The sequence below is a fragment of the Sarcophilus harrisii genome, chromosome 6 (genome assembly GCF_902635505.1).
Source record: "Sarcophilus harrisii chromosome 6, mSarHar1.11, whole genome shotgun sequence".
Classification (NCBI taxonomy): domain Eukaryota; kingdom Metazoa; phylum Chordata; class Mammalia; order Dasyuromorphia; family Dasyuridae; genus Sarcophilus; species Sarcophilus harrisii.
The window spans coordinates 170,602,759-170,618,747 of NC_045431.1; the positions used below are offsets into that span (position 1 = coordinate 170,602,759).

The 15,989-nt window shown below is 36.2% G+C and overlaps 1 protein-coding gene across 1 annotated transcript in view; it reads left to right on the forward strand.

Moving 5' to 3' along the window:
* Positions 1-433: 433 nt before the first annotated feature.
* BBS7 (Bardet-Biedl syndrome 7) overlaps positions 434-15,989 on the forward strand; it is a 63,947-nt gene continuing 48,391 nt past the window's right edge. The window contains exons 1-4 of the mRNA XM_031944217.1: positions 434-527; positions 4,457-4,522; positions 7,868-7,930; positions 14,935-15,110. Coding sequence (XP_031800077.1) covers positions 492-527; positions 4,457-4,522; positions 7,868-7,930; positions 14,935-15,110 — 341 coding nt within the window. The 5' untranslated portion in view covers positions 434-491. The remainder of the gene's footprint in view (positions 528-4,456; positions 4,523-7,867; positions 7,931-14,934; positions 15,111-15,989) is intronic.

A 15,989-nucleotide genomic window follows, 5' to 3' on the forward strand; every position in this document is an offset into this window, starting at 1 on the left:
GATATGGAGGCTGAATCTTCGTGAGAAGCAGAAGATGAAAGGAGTGGGAAAGAAAAAAGATGTAAAATGAAAACAAGTTTGTTGCCTGAGCTTGCTCAGGCATGTAGTCCATCCCTTAGTACACAGTAAGTGCTTAATTAGTGCTTGCTGTATGACTAAATAAATGCTTGTGGTTAAGGTTTCTTGGAGGATCCTTTCTATCTCGGGGATAATGAACCACGGGAAGGAGGGAGAGGTAGCTTGGCGTGGCCGTAGTCAGGGAAACACTTCCCGGCTCAGGTCTTCCCTCCTCCTCGAGGGTGCCAGGGAGGCTGCGCGGGAGTCGGGGGGGGGGCGGGCCTCCGGCAATACGGCGTACGAATCCCTCCCCTATCCCCGCCCATCAGATTATCTAAACTCCCATTGGCCGCGGTGGGGGGCGGGGCTTCCTGCGCTTCTCCTAGGCTTGCGGCTGGCGCCTGGCCCCTCCCAGATCGGCCCCCTGCCCAACCATGGAGCTCACCCTGAACCGCTCCGACTATTTACAGGTGAGAGAAGCGGCCCGGACAGCCTCACCTCCCCGGGGCGCCGCGTCGGGGCACCCTCTCCCCGCCCCTAGCGCCCGCGGGTCTGCACGGACAGTGACGCTGGTTACGGCCGCCCTCGAGGCTCCCCCTGCCCTCGCCCGCTCGTCCTGGCCCGGGAGGCGGGTCCTGTGGGGCTGCGACCGACGGGGGGGATCCGCAGGCCTTTCCTCTCTCCTCCTCCCCCATCCAACCCCGATCTTCCTCCATCCTTCCCCTCCCTCGGTCGCCGCTCCATCCCGCTTCTTCTACGTACCCCTTTCCCCTCCCTCCATTTCCCTCCTCTCGCTCCGCAGCCTCTTCATCCCTCTATCTCCATCTCTTCTATTTTCCCTTTCTCTCTATCCTCCGTCTCTTTAGATACCCCCATCTGTCTGCCTTCCCCATCTCTTTACTCCTCCCATCTCTCTCCTTCCCTCCAATATTTATCTCCCCAGTCTCTTCATTTCTTACCTTCCCAAGATCCCATAGCTAGGCCTGGAAGGAGCTCACTCATTTCATAACGGGGAAACTGAGGCACAAAGGAAGGAAGGGATTTAGACTCCTACAGATTTAGAGCTGGAAGAGACCTCAGAGGCCTTTTAGTCCAACTCTCATCTTACAGATAAGGAAACTGAGACACTGCCTGTATGAGTGTCTTTCCCAAAGTCCCCCAGGTAGTAAGTGGGGTTTGAATCTAGATCTCCTAACTCCAGAGCAGTTCCAAGCTGCTTCCATACCAGAGGTAGTTTGCCTCTGTGTCTTCAGCAGCAGCACCTATGAGCAAGAGCTTAACAAATACTTGTTGAATTGAAGACAGAAATGATTTATTTATTTATTTATTGGTTGAAACCTATGGTTTCTTCAATGGAAGGAAGTCCCCACAAGGACACTTCTTTTATTAGTGCAAATCAACATATGCTCTGAATCTTAGAGTTTTTGCCTAGAGCAGAGGTATTAGACAGTAACCTCCCACCTCCCCTAATAAATATACAGCAGGACATGGATAATGTAAATATGTGGTTTTCTAGGTCCATATGTAGCCTTTGAGGATCTTTATATATGGCTTAGTAGCTCCTATTTTTATTTTTATTTTGCTACCAGCTTAGTGACAGAGGGGATAAAATCTTGGACTTGGGATCAGGAAGGTCACCTTCTCAGATCAACCCTGGTGTCAGATACTTAATAATTGTGCACAAATCATTTTACCCTGTTTGCCTTAGTTTTCTCATCTGTAAAATGAGCTAGAGAAGGAAATGGGAAACTACTCCCAGGATCTTTGTCAAGAGTACTCCAAATGGGGTCATGAAGAGTGAAACATGACTGAAACAATTCAACAATAACAATAACACAAGTGGTCTAGAGAACTGAAAGGTTCAGTCACCTGCCCTGAATCACATAGAGCTTATGTGAATGAATGAATGAATGAATGAATGAAGCATTTATTAAGCTGTATATGGAAAGCACTTAGCTAAGAATTGGGGATAGGTATAGAAAAGTAAGACAGTCTCTGCTGTGATGAAGGTAGAAATGAATCTGACTTGAACTTGCCACTACATACTTTGTGGCCCTAAGTATCTTATTTTAACCTTCTATTCCTCCAATTAACTAGAAAATTGGAAAGTGTGTGCTAATCTGAATTAATGGTGGGGATGTCCTCATAGAGATCTTCCTATACCAACTACCCTCAAATTGTGCCAGTCACTAAATGAAACAGTTTCTGCCTTCAGAAAAAAAAAAAAGTCAGGCTACTAATATAATCTACAGATTCTTCCTTAATAAAGTAATTTTTCTCAAATCTTTGCAAATATGTAAATATAATGCAATAGTTAATAGGGGGTCATATTGATAATATTTGCTAAAGATCACAAGGAAAGATGATGATGATAACTACCAATTCAACTTATTGAATCCTATTAGTTGGGGAAAATGAGTACATAGAAAATTGTGCCATATATATCCAGTGCATGCATTTGTGGGTAGCATTCTAGTAACTGGGGAATTAGTTAGCAAGCATTATTAAGTGTCTTGGAGCCCATGGTCCAACATTTTGATTATGTACAGTCAGTTGGGGACAATCAACAGAGGGAAGGCACTAAAGGGGTCTTGGAAAAGGATTTCTGTAAAAAGTGAGATTTTTGCTGGGAATTAAAGGGAAACAAGAGGGAGAAATGAGGAAGGAGGGCATTCTAGGCATAGGCACCAACTTTGAAGAAAACTTGGGATTTTAAGGGTGGATGAGAGCATGCTTTGTAGGCATGAAAGTTTGTGAAGGCATGGAAATAGGGGATACATGTTGTAAATGGGGAACATTAAAGCTAGTGTGGTGTAATATAAAGTCGCGAAGGAAAGTTAATGTGTACTGAATTTGGAAACATAGCCTGGAGACTGTGAAGGGATTGCATTTCATTCCAGAGTCCAGTGGGAGCCACTGGAGTTTCTTGAACAGGGTGCAAATCTAGAAGATTAAAAAGCCATTGTGGTAGCAAATGAGAGATAACTAGGACCTGAATTAGGGTGGTGTCTATGTTAGAGAACAGGAACAGTGATGTATGAGATAGTGTAGTAATTGATAAAATCTGAGAACTGATTGGATACAAAGGGTAACAGAGAAGAGCTGTTGATGAGTCTGAGGTTACAAATCTGGATGACTGGAGGGAAGGAGGTATTTTCAATAGAAATAGAGAAGTTAGGGAGAAGGCAAAGTTTGGGAGCAAAGATAATGAGTTCAAACGTGTTCAATTGAGATGCCTACAAGAGGTGTCCAAACGTGTCCAATAGGCAATGGGTGATGAGTACCTGGAGCTGGGAGAGAGACAAGAGCTGGGTATATAGTTCTGGAGTCATCTGCATAGAGCTGATCAAGATTACACAGAGAAAAAGTGAAAGAGAAAAAAGAGGACAAAGTAATACTTGTGCTTCCCTACTATACAGAGTTAAAGTGAGGCTCCAATAGGAGAATGACTTTGAATACTGAAGAACATCATATGTTGTTTGAACCAAGAGCTTTATAAGTTGAATTGGTAGTTATCATCATCATCTTTCCTTGTGATCTTTAGCAAATATTACCAATATGACCCCCTATTAACTATTGCATTATATTTACATATTTGCAAAGATTTGAGAAAAATTACTTTATTAAGGAAGACTCTGTAGATTATATTAGTAGCCTGACTTTTTTTTTTTTTTAAACAGAAACCTTTTAGAAGTATTCTTGCTTGGTACCTCTTACTACAAAATCATGAGCAAGTGATTAATGTCATTTACTTTGTAATTTAAAATATAATGTTTCTTATTTTTGGTTGAAGTTAACTTTAGAAAATTTTAGCATGCCTCAATGAGTACTCAGATTATAATTTTTTCCTTAATTATATTTATAAGAATTGCATTGTTTTTTTTAAATAATAGTCTTTTATTTTTTCAAATACATGCAAAGATAGTTTTCAACATTCACCTTTACAAATTCTTGTGTTCCAAGTTTTCTCCCTTCCTCTCTCACCTCCCTCTCCTAAACAGCAAGCAATATAAATATGTGTGATTCTTCTAATTTATTTCCGTATTTGTCATGCTGTGCAAGAAAAATCAGATCAAAAGATTAAAAAAAAAAGCAAATAAGGAACAACAGCAACAAGAGGTGAAAGTACTATGCTTTGATCCACATTCAGTCTCCATAGTTCTAGCTCTAGATTCAGATGGCTCTTTCCATCACAAGTCTATTGGAATTGCCTTGAATCACCTCATTGTTGAAAAGAGTCATGTCTGTCACAGTTGATCATCACATAATCTTCTTGTTGCTGTATACAATGTTTTCTTGGTTCTAATAAGGATTTCATTGTAAACTATAATCATAGCTGAAATTTGCTTACTGTGATCATAACTTGCTAATTAAAAATACTTTGCTTATGTTTTCCTAGGTAGGGGTAACCTCTCAGAAGACCATGAAACTGCTCCCAGCATCAGGACGCAGAGCAACACAGAAGGTGCTAATTCTTTTCCATACATGACTAAGCAGCCTTTGCTCATGTGCTCTCTCTTGAATTTGACTTAAGTGTGAGGAATTGAATGGGGAAGGAAATTCAATTTTTGGAAAATTGTGTTTTTAAAATGTTTTCTTTCCCTTATTAATAGGTTAGTATTTTTAAAAGTGTTTTAAAATTGAGCATTATTTTTTGAATTCATTTTCCTCTTGCTCAGAATGCCAAGGGATATATGTAAGGAAAGAAATGCTTTCTTATATACAACATTTAAATAAATATTCTTGTTTGGGATAATACAAAGACTTTAATACTTAAGTATATTTGTGATCTCATTAATGTAGACATTTCATCCATAATTAGAGATCTTAACCTCTTTCATGCTTCTAATCTCTGGTGATTCTTATCCATGTTCTTCTGCACATTCTGCCACAAGGATCTACCCACTTTTCTAGATTCTGTTCTCTAGATACTGCCATACTTAATATATGTACCAGAATAGCTCATAAAAATTCCTTCTTCTTCACAACAAAATTATTTTCAGCAATTGTCATGAAATAACAAAAAGAAATGCAGACAGTGAGCATTGTCTTTTGTTGAACTTTATATATAATCATGCAGTAAAAGTGTTTTTAATTAAAAATGAATATTACACTATTAAAAAGGAAAAAAGGGTGAAAACTTTTTAATTGCATTATTTTTTAAAAAGAAAACACATATACATATTGGTTTGTCACAGTAATGAATATTAACATTACAGTTTGCTTTTGAGCCTTGATTTCTGTGGATTTGTCAATGAGTTTCTCAAATTTATCTTTGCATGTTCATTTTCGATAAATAGAAGATCTAGAACTTGATTTGATCTTCTGCTTATTCATGGTTGATCAAAGAATAAATTTTACTAACTTAAATTTCAAAATGTTTCTTTCATATCAAGCAACAGATGTACAAATAGTTTTAAAACGTCTTAAACAGAAGGATGTTTGTAAAGCGATTTGTAAAAGTCCTATTTGATAAGTAAATTTAATAAAGCTTAAATGTCTATAAAAGATAAAAATTTAGGTGACTACTAAATTGTACAACCAATATAATTTTATTTTCTTGATTTGTTCTCTGTTTTAAAATACCAACAAATAAAAATAAGGACAAATTTCAGTTTTAGAGGTATCATGCAAATTTAGTGAAGCATTTCATATATAGAATTTACATGTACTAAACAAAAATATTATGCCTTGTAGTTCATACATTGTGGCACTGTTTCAAATACAATGACAAAAAGAAGTAACTCAGGTTCTTGCTCTGTGTCTTTATAATCACTGTGCTATCATTGCTTATTTCAAATCTACTATTTAGATGCAAGAATATAGAACCATAGAATTTGGTGATTGTACCATTCTGAACTGTTACAAACTGAAGTCCTTATGTATTGGGGGCTGATTGTATACCTAGTAGTTTTCCAAATTAACTTCCTTGTTAATTATATTCTTCCTTATGGAATATAATATTTATTATTTAAAATTCTCTACAGGTAGTGCAGCCCCTTATTGCTTGCATCCCAGGATGACTACTAACACTTCTTCACCTTTGTTACTTCAGAGACTATAGGTCTTCTTACATTTTGTGCATCCAAGCGGGACACTCTGGTTGATCGTGACTCATTTCTTGTTTTGTTTTTGCCCCATGATGGGCCCACCTCCTAATCTGAGTGTACATTCTTATTGATATCCTTGCCACCACTTTTTGGGTGTTGGCTGTAATTAGATAGAGCTGGTTCTCTTTTATTGAGCTTTGACTCACTTGTAATGTCTTCAGAGATTATGTGTCACAATATTCACAACCATACAGCATCACCAGGAGTCTATTCATCTTAGAAAGATGATTTTTACATAAAGAAGTAGAGAAACTAATAATTTCCAAAATCCCATGTAGCTTACTTTCTTCTGCCAGTTAAATTCTGGAGCCAGTTCGTTGTCTATTTACCCTACTTGAAATCAGTCAAGCAACAAGCATACATGGTATCAGGTACTATCCTTAGCAGTTGAAAATACAAGTACTGAGAATGAAGCAGTCCTACTCTCAAGGAACTTGCATTCTAACAGAAAACATGTACATATAGAAAAGGAGACCACTGGCAACTGGAGAAATGAGGAAAGGCTTCATATAACTACCGAGAGACTAACTCAGTCGACTGGACGTTTAATTGTATGTCATAGTGTGGGAATATAAATATACATTTGAAATTCAACAATTCAAATTCAAACAGTGTACAGGTTCAGAGCCTTGTATTTTATATTTCATTTAGCCTTGTCTTTGGGAGTACACAAAGAAAACAAAAATACATAATATGGTATAAAGAGAATGCCTCCTTTAATTATTGATCGTGTTTTCAATAACAGTATACCAAGATCGTTTTGATGTGATCTTTGTATTTGATGAACAAGATGGATTGTTTTTATGTAAACATGAATTCAGTGATTTTTATGGGGTGACTTCATTTGTATAGGAGCAGGATTTCTAAGCAAATGCAAAATGATGATAATATACTGTGCCAACAGAATTTACATAGAAAGAAATCAACAGGCATTTTAGTGTAGAGGTATTCTTTTTAGCCCCCGTAGGAAAGAATGTTGAGTTTAATGAGACAATCTGAGCTCAAATCTTGTCTCTGTGCTTTGTACAAATTGGTTTACCTGAGAGGTTTTCTCATCTGTAAAATGAAGGGATTAGACCAAAATAATTAAGAGGTCAGTTTTCTCTATAAATCTGTGATGCTATAATATCACTTGGTGAATCAAATTTAACAACAGCCAAAATGTCGTACTTCATCAGGGACAAAATCTCTTAGCATTACATATTGTAATTTTTTTGGATAAATTTATTGTTTATTGTTTAAACTGTTACAGATATATAGGTGCCTCATAGGTAATTAAAGAATCTCAGGAGAATATGTACCACAGCCATCTGGGGTAATCCTTTCTGAGGGATAATCTCTGGAAATTCTTATGGGTGTTTGGATGTTTAATCTGCCCTGCTGCAATTTAAGACTCTTGTTTTGTTCTCACTTGGAAACTACATAGTCACAATTTCCTTATAATACATGTCCATAAGGACATGTGTCCTTATTTTTCCTCCAATGTCCAATTTTATAATCCTTTGGATTTTTGTGTTTGACTTTTTCTGAATTCTTCAATCTATACAAATTCAAAATAATAATTTATGTACTGAGTGTAGTACCTTGCACAGAATAGATACCAAGTAAATAATTTTTGAATAATAAAATACAGTAATGTTTTTAATGCATGAGTAATGAAATGTAAAAATAGTGACTTTATACTGTTCAATTTGTCAAAGGTGGTTGTTGGAGATCAAGATGGGGTGGCTACATGTTTTGGCATAAAAAAAGGAGAAGCTGTGGTAAGTAGAACATTTTGGAATGTGCTTTAGAGAGAGATATGTTCTTCTTACATTTTCTTACACTTAAGTTTTAAAAATTCTAAAATGCATATCTTATCAATAGAGACAATGTTTAAAAAAATTAAAAAGAAAATTTATTTCAGACACAAATATACCATATAAGGTAGCAGCAGATAGCTTGGGATTCATTTGCTTGATAAATACCTGAGGAAAAGTCATTGCCACTCATAGTTGGGAATAAAATGTATATTTTCTTTGTTCTGTAGACCTAAATTTAGATATACCTTTAAGTAGCATTAGAGATATTTTGAATTGGAGAAAAATAACAATGGGAGCTTAGTTGTAGGACAACATGAAAAATTAAATTAATGGATATTTTTAAATGCCCCCTATCTACCTACTACTGTATTAAATATTGTGGTGGATTCAAAAGAAAGAATAGAAGACATAATTCCAGGAAATTATATTCTGGTTCTATATATGTGGGGGAAAAAATCTGAAAACAACATAAGACAATATACATTTGAATGTTATATATAAAGTTCTAGAGATTCATCAAACAGTTCATTTGTTTCTTGGTCTTATGTGCCTAATCTATTCTATTTACTAACTTTTCTCTCTCTCTCTTCTTTTTATAAACAAATATCAAATAGTTTTTATAGTTACTACTTTGTAGTATGATTTACTACTGCCAGGCTCCCTTTCTTTCTATTTTTTTCTCCATTATTTCCTATGAGGTACTTTACTTTTCATTCCTCCAGTTGAATTTTGTGGTTATTTTTTTGTAGAGCTACAAAATAATTTTGATAATTTAATTAATGTGGCACTGGATCAATAAACTAATTTAAGAAGTTGTGTCATTTTTATTATCCTGGCATTACACAACCTGTCTTTTTATTTTTATCTTTTCTGATATCAAGATGTCCATTTCTGCTTTTTTTGAATTCATTAGAAGCAAAATAAATTTTGTTCTGATCCCTTCTTTTAAATCTGTAGGGTTTTTGTTTTTAAAGTGTGCTTTGTATAAATAACATATTGTTGGTCTTTACTTTCTAATTTCTAATTATTTTTCTATCTTATATATATGGATAAGTTTATATTCACTGTTATGATTGCCAATTATATTTGTCCCTCCATTATATCCTCTTATACTCCCCATTCCTATTTTCATTTATATGAAAAGATGGTAAAATAAGAGAAATATGCTCAACATTAGTTATTAGTAATCAAAATGGCCTGATTCCTTTCCTCTTTACCAGTTATCTTCATCAAGTCCAGAATTCTGTTTACTTATTTTTATATTTTCCTTCCCTTCTTTTGATCCTTACCTTTGATCTATTGTCCAAGTTTAAATATATTTTGCTCATGAATATTTCTTCCTTGACTCTGCCTCCTCTCTTTTCTTCTTGTTCCCATCTGTCTTCTTGTTGAATTTACTATGTTTCTTTACCAAATTGTGTGTGTGTGTGTGTGTGTGTGTGTGTGTGTGTGTGTGTGTGTGTTCAACCTACCTTTGTCGGGCTCAGATATGAGTAAAAATTCCTGGGATACCTTTCCCATATACCCCTTTTCCTGTGTTTGTGTATTCTTCTTATATGGAACATTTAGGAGGAATCATAAGTTCTTCTTCCTCCTTTCTTATTTTTTCTAATATATATTCCATCTTCCCCCTCCCTTTTCTTTACTGTTTTCCTTTATAATGTATAATAATAACAGTTCCTCAGATCTTTGACTTTGCCTTTCTTTTCTGTCTTATCTTTTTCTTTTCTATTTTATCTTATCTTTCTATTTTAAAGAGGCAATTGTCTCTCATTCCCTTATTAGAGTAAACTTTTATGCATCATTTAGCTTTTTCCTGTTCAGATATATTTATCTTTCTGGAGTTCTCACTTCTGTTTCTTTGCCTGTCAAGATTCTATATTCTATGTAATTTCTGTCTTTTCATCAGGAATGCTTGAAATTCCTCTATTCTATTAAAGTCTATTTTCCACTGTAGGATTAAACCTGTTTTTCGGGAAGAGAAAGGCAAAGGAATAAGCATTTCTATAGTTCTTGTTATGTGCCAGGCACTATGCTAAGTGCTTTTTAAAAACATCTCACTTGACCTTTGCATTAACTCTGTAAATTAGGTGCTAATAATGAACTGATTTGCCCAAGAATGATACTAGTAATTCTGACATTTCCTCAGGCTCTCATCCTATTTCTCCTCCCTTTCTCAGACATACTCCTAGAAGAAGCTGTGTTCATATTCAGTTTCTACTTTTCATTATCCTTACTTCTCAACTCTTTGCTGTCTGGCCTCATCATTCAACTAAATTGGCTTTCTCCAAAAGTGGGTGAGCTTTTCCTCTCCAAATCTAATGGCCTTTTCTCACTCTTCATTCTTTGTAACTTCTTTGCTGAATTTGATGCAATCTCTCTCTAGGTTTCTGAACCTTTTATCTCTAGTTTTGTGTAGATATCTGACTGCTTCTTCTTGTCTTCCTTTGCTGGTTCATTGTTCCTATTATGCCCCTAACTGTGAGTGTAACCTCCCCAGCTCCTCTGCTGCTCTTTCAGTTGATTACCGCATTAGCTCCCATGAATTGAACATACAGAAGACAACTCAATCTATTTATCAGACCCTAATCATTCTCTTGAGTTCTGATCATGCCTTTCATTGGAAAGCCTTTGTAGGCTTAGATGCTTTGGGGACATTTGCGGGGAAATCCAATCAAAGGCTATTGGATATCCCAAAGGCATCTCAAATTAAGCATGTTTCAAACTAAATTCATCATCTTTCCTTCCAAAAGGGAGGAAGAAGCCTCCATTCTGTACTTTTTCTATTACTATCCAAAGTGTTTTTATAGTGACCAAGATAGCTTGCTATCATTCTTGACACCACCTCACTCTCTCACTCCATATATCCATTCAGTTGCCAAATCTTGTCAGGTCTACTTTGGTAGTGTCTTACCCCTACTCTTTATTCACTGAGCTACTGCCCTTATTTAGGCCGTCATCACCTCATATCTAGACAGGAACTTCCTTATTGATCTCTCTGTCTTCAGCCTGTCTCCTCTACAGTTCATTCTTTGAAGAACTGCCAAAGTGATCTTTCTGAAGTGTAGATGTGACTATTACTCTCTACTCACTAAAGTCCAATAGCTAGCTCCCTCTTATCTGTAGCATCAAATATGCGCTGCTCTGTTTAGCTTTTCAGGCTTTTCACTTCCCTTTCTAACCCTACCATACCTACTATACTTTACTTCTGAAACACATCTTTGCTTTTCCCAAGAACTGATACTCCATCGCCCGTCTCTTCTTTGTACTGGTGTCTCCCATGTCCGAAATTTTAGCTTTATCTCTTAGAATCCCTTGTCCCTTTCATAATTCTGTAATGTGATTCCTTCTTTAAGAGCCCTTTCTTTGTACACACGTCTCCCTGCAACTCTTATTCCCTCTTCCTCAATTTATTTTGTATTTACTTTTTATATATTGTAGACATATTTATACACATACATATTGTGTCTTCCATAAAATAATATAAACTCTCTGAGGACAAGAAGTGTATCTGTCTTTGCATCCTCTTGATGCCAGAGGTCTACCTTATGTCCTGTTGTTTTGTTTGCTCAAGTCTAATTTTCAAGGAATCTGTTATTTGAGTAAAATTTTGTACCTCCTGTTTGAAGCTTTTTTATTCTTTTTCCAAGTTTTTTTTCCCCCCTAGAGTTCTTACTTTTATTTTCTTTCCTTTAGAGCTCTCATTTGATAATTTTTAATTTTTTCTCTTAATTCATTTTCCCCCTGAACTCCAGGATCTGAGGCACATCTATAATTTTATTTGTGGCTTTGTTTATAAATGATTTGGAGTTATTCTCTTTTTTTTCTGGGTCTGTATCTTAAGCATGGCTAGTTCTGTGCCTCTTTACTATCAGTGTTTTCTTGTATTTATTCATTTTCCTTGTGATACTTTATGAATTGAGACTGTTTGGGGTCTAGGCTTTATACAATTCTGGAAGGAATGGTGGAATCTTTTTTTGTTATTGATCTCTGGTTTATGAGGTCTGGATAATAAGTGATGTCTTCTTCAAGGATCTTAGGAATGAACAGACAACTTGGGGCAGTATATGCAGTATATTCTGTGCCAGGGCTGTTGTACTCACTGTCTGAGCCTCTCAGGTTTTTGAGTCTACCTTGTAGTCAGAGTTCATGCAGCTCTAGTGTCCTTGGCTAAGACCTGGGCCACACTGTCTTCCTACCATGCTTATCTGGAGGGACTGTTTCCTTAGTGTCCATAGACTCCCAGTTGTCTCTCTTTGTGGAGATGCATTGGCAAAATGCATTTAGTAGTTTCTCCTCTATCATGTCTTGGTGTTTTAAGACGTATCTTTGTTGGAATAGTTTGTAAAGATCTGAAACTCTGAAAAGGTGCACTGGAATCAGACAACCGAGCATTTAAGGCTACTTACCTATTGGACAATAATCTATTAGCATATGTTTGGAAAAATGGCCCTTCTCACTATTCCGTGCTGGTTCAATCTTTTGGTGTATACAGATAATCGAAGGAGGGATTAGAGGGTGGAATGAGACAGCCAGATTCACTTTGCAGAAGGACGAGGAGAAGGAAGGTTGGTGGAGAGCTTGTGGCAGTTTCGTCCATCTCCTTTACTTTTCCCTCTAAAGACCAAGGATTTTTTGCTTATCCTGACTCTGGCTGACCCTAGAGGGCCAGAGAGGCCCTCCAGAGAGCTAGCTCAACATTACATTTAGTTGTGGGAGAACTGGGATGCTTTCACTCATTGACAGCTAGAGGAGAAAAATTTTTTTTAACGTAAAACTATACAATTACTTTTTCATTATTTTCTATGAAAAAAAAATATATATAGATATATAGATATATAGATATATGCAGTGAGGCATGATTCATAGAGCCTTGGCCTTGGAGTCAGGAACACTTGGATTCAAGTCTTGCCCCTGACATATGTCATACCAATTGTATGACCAGGGCAGATTGCTTAAAACTCTTATTGCCCTTGACAACTCTGTAAGATTCAAGGCTGCAGAATGAGCATTGGCTGAGAGGGAGGTTCTTCCTGGGAATTTCTTACACTGATAAAATCATAGCTCTGCCCCTGTCATTTCTCCCTCTCTTTTACACACACACACACACACACACACACACACACACACAATTCAATATACATATACCACACATATACAAAATACACATAGGCATATATATATGTATATATACATAAAATGAGGCAGATATGCATATCTATGCCATATATTTGTATATTACACGTGGCTATAATAATGTCCATGTATGTGTATATGTGTGTATATATACATATATACACACATACATAGATATACGCACACATATGTGTGGGGGGGGATACTTGAGCTCTTTCTGGTGCTTGTAAAGTGTGTGTGTGTGTGTGTGTGTGTGTGTGTGTGTGTTTGTGTTCCCATATATATTTTACCTAGAAACTTACTGGAAGCATGTTTTTGCTTATGATGTGCATGCACACATGTAGAAAGAACTATGAATTGGTAACTCATCACAAAAAAGCAGCTTTACTATGCCCAGAGAAAGAACTCTGGGAGATGACTAAAAACCATTACATTGAATTCCCAGTCCCCATATTTATGCCCACCTGCATTTTTGATTTCCTTCACAAGCTAATTGTACAATATTTCAGACTCTGATTCTTTTTATACAGCAAAATAATGTTTTGGTCATGTATACTTATTGTGTATCTAATTTATATTTTAATGTATTTAACATCTACTGGTCATCCTGCCATCTAGGGGAGGGGGTGGGGGGTAAGAGGTGAAAAATTGGAACAAGAGGTTTGGCAATTGTTAACGCTGTAAAGTTACCCATGCATATAACCTGTAAATAAAAGGCTATTAAATAATAAAAAAAAAAAAGCAGCTTTAGATCAGGCCTAAAAATTCACTAAATTGTTTATATGCCTTTTGACCCTATTTATATGTCCTTTGGGATAAACCTGTACCCCAAAGAGAACAAAAAAAGGAAAAGGACTTACATATAGAAAACTGTTTGTAACTTCTCTTTTTTTATGGCAAAAAATTGGGAACTAAGGGTATGGGATGCCTTCTAATTAGAAAATGACTGAATAAATTATGGAATAATGAAAAGGATTGTTTCAGAGAACTCTGGGAAGACTTCTCTGCCCTGATGCAAAGTGAAGGGGGTAAAACCAGGAGAACAACACTGGAGAGACAAACAACTTTGAAAGATGGAGAATTCTGGTCACTGTAGTGTCCAAAAATATGCTGCCTACCTGGAGAGGTGATAGATTCAAGATACAAAATGTGATACACATTTTTGGAATATGGCCAGTGTGGGAATTTGGTTTGCTTGACTGTACATGGGTGTTAAAAAAGTTTTTTTTTCTTTTTTAAAAGCCAGAGAAGGGGAAATTGGTAGTGAAAGAAATATTTGTGAATTAAAAAAAATTTTTTTAAAAAAAAGATAAACCGATGAGAATATTATTAGCAGAGAAGTATGAGTAAAACCATGGGTTTTGTTTATAATTCTGCTCTGAAGAATAATTCTGTGTTAGCAAAAGTAAAGTAAAATTTTATGCTATTAGTATAGGTATCGGGGGATTTAAATTCATATGCTTCAGCTGAAATGTCAGGCAGCAATGATTGTGAAGGATTAAGGAAGTATTAGTTCAAATAAACAGCTTATTCAAATGGATATTTTTGAGGTATAGACAAGACCCTTGTGAATTTATTAGTTGACATTTCCTGCTCTATATTAACAGTTCTTGGTGTTTAGCTTTGTGAAAATATACATGTATAAATAAGCATACTTATTTATATAATTAAATATTTAAGGAACATTTAACAGAAAAGAATGCTAAAAATAGAAATTTTATCTCATTGTACTTATTAATATTGTGGCACTTTATATGTGAAACTAATATTCTTTAATGACAAAAAGGAAGCTTTTTTAAAAAAGGCTTATTAATTATTTCATTTTACAGCCGGTGTTCAAGACTTTGCCAGGGCTGAAAATTGCACGGCTGGAATTAGGAGGAGCACTTAACACACCACAGGAGAAGATTTTTGTGGCTACGGGCTCTGAAATCAGAGGTTTCACGAAGAGGGGAAAGCAGTTTCTTTCATTTGAAACTAATCTCACTGAAAGCATCAAAGCTATGTATGTTGATAATTTCATTTCCCCCCTATATATTAGATCTTGAAGGCTGAGGAGTTTTTGACAGAGACCTGTATTTTAATATATTATGGTATGTGGGAACAATTTCAAGGCCTGCCTTCATTGACCCTGGAGGCACAGATGTAGCCCATATATGCTACTTGAAAGATCTGATTCTCAATTTTATGTTTTTGATAATTTTGCCTTTCTCATATGTTTTTCTGTCTTTGTAAAAGCTGTGTAGACTTTTTTTTAAAAAACAAAGAAATAGAGTTAGATTCAAAGAAAACTCCTGATTCTGAGCATTTACACTGATTTACTGTCACTTTGTTCTATATTAACCTTTTGTTACCAATAGGAGTTGGTGACCTTATGACTTGGTGACCATCCAGTTGATACCATTTCATGGAAGTCAGAGAGGATCTCTTTCATGTTGCATCTTACCAAGGCCTGGGGCCTCAGATTTATTCTCTTTAAAGTATTCATATTGAGCTAGCTGGGGTGGCACACTGAACTTTTAAAAGTGAAAATTAGTCAAATTCTTTCAAAAATTAGGATTAGTGTTAGGGTGTAGATGCATGGAAAAGGAAAAGGCATTGGGTCCCTGAGGGAGATGGTAGGGTGTATCACAGAGATAATGAAGCTGGAAACCCTTCAGCCACATTCTTATTGCTTAAACATTAGATGATGCTGAGTACCATGGTTATACCTCACAATTCTGCTTTAGTGGATTAAAAGCTTTAGTTTCCTTGCCAGATTAAGCTTTGGAGGTGGTTCTTCTGCTTCTTAGAGAAAGACTGAACCAAAAAAAAAAAAAAAAAAAGCTTGCTTAATCCATAGGACAGTAACCTGAGTAGATATTACTTTCACCACAGTGAACAA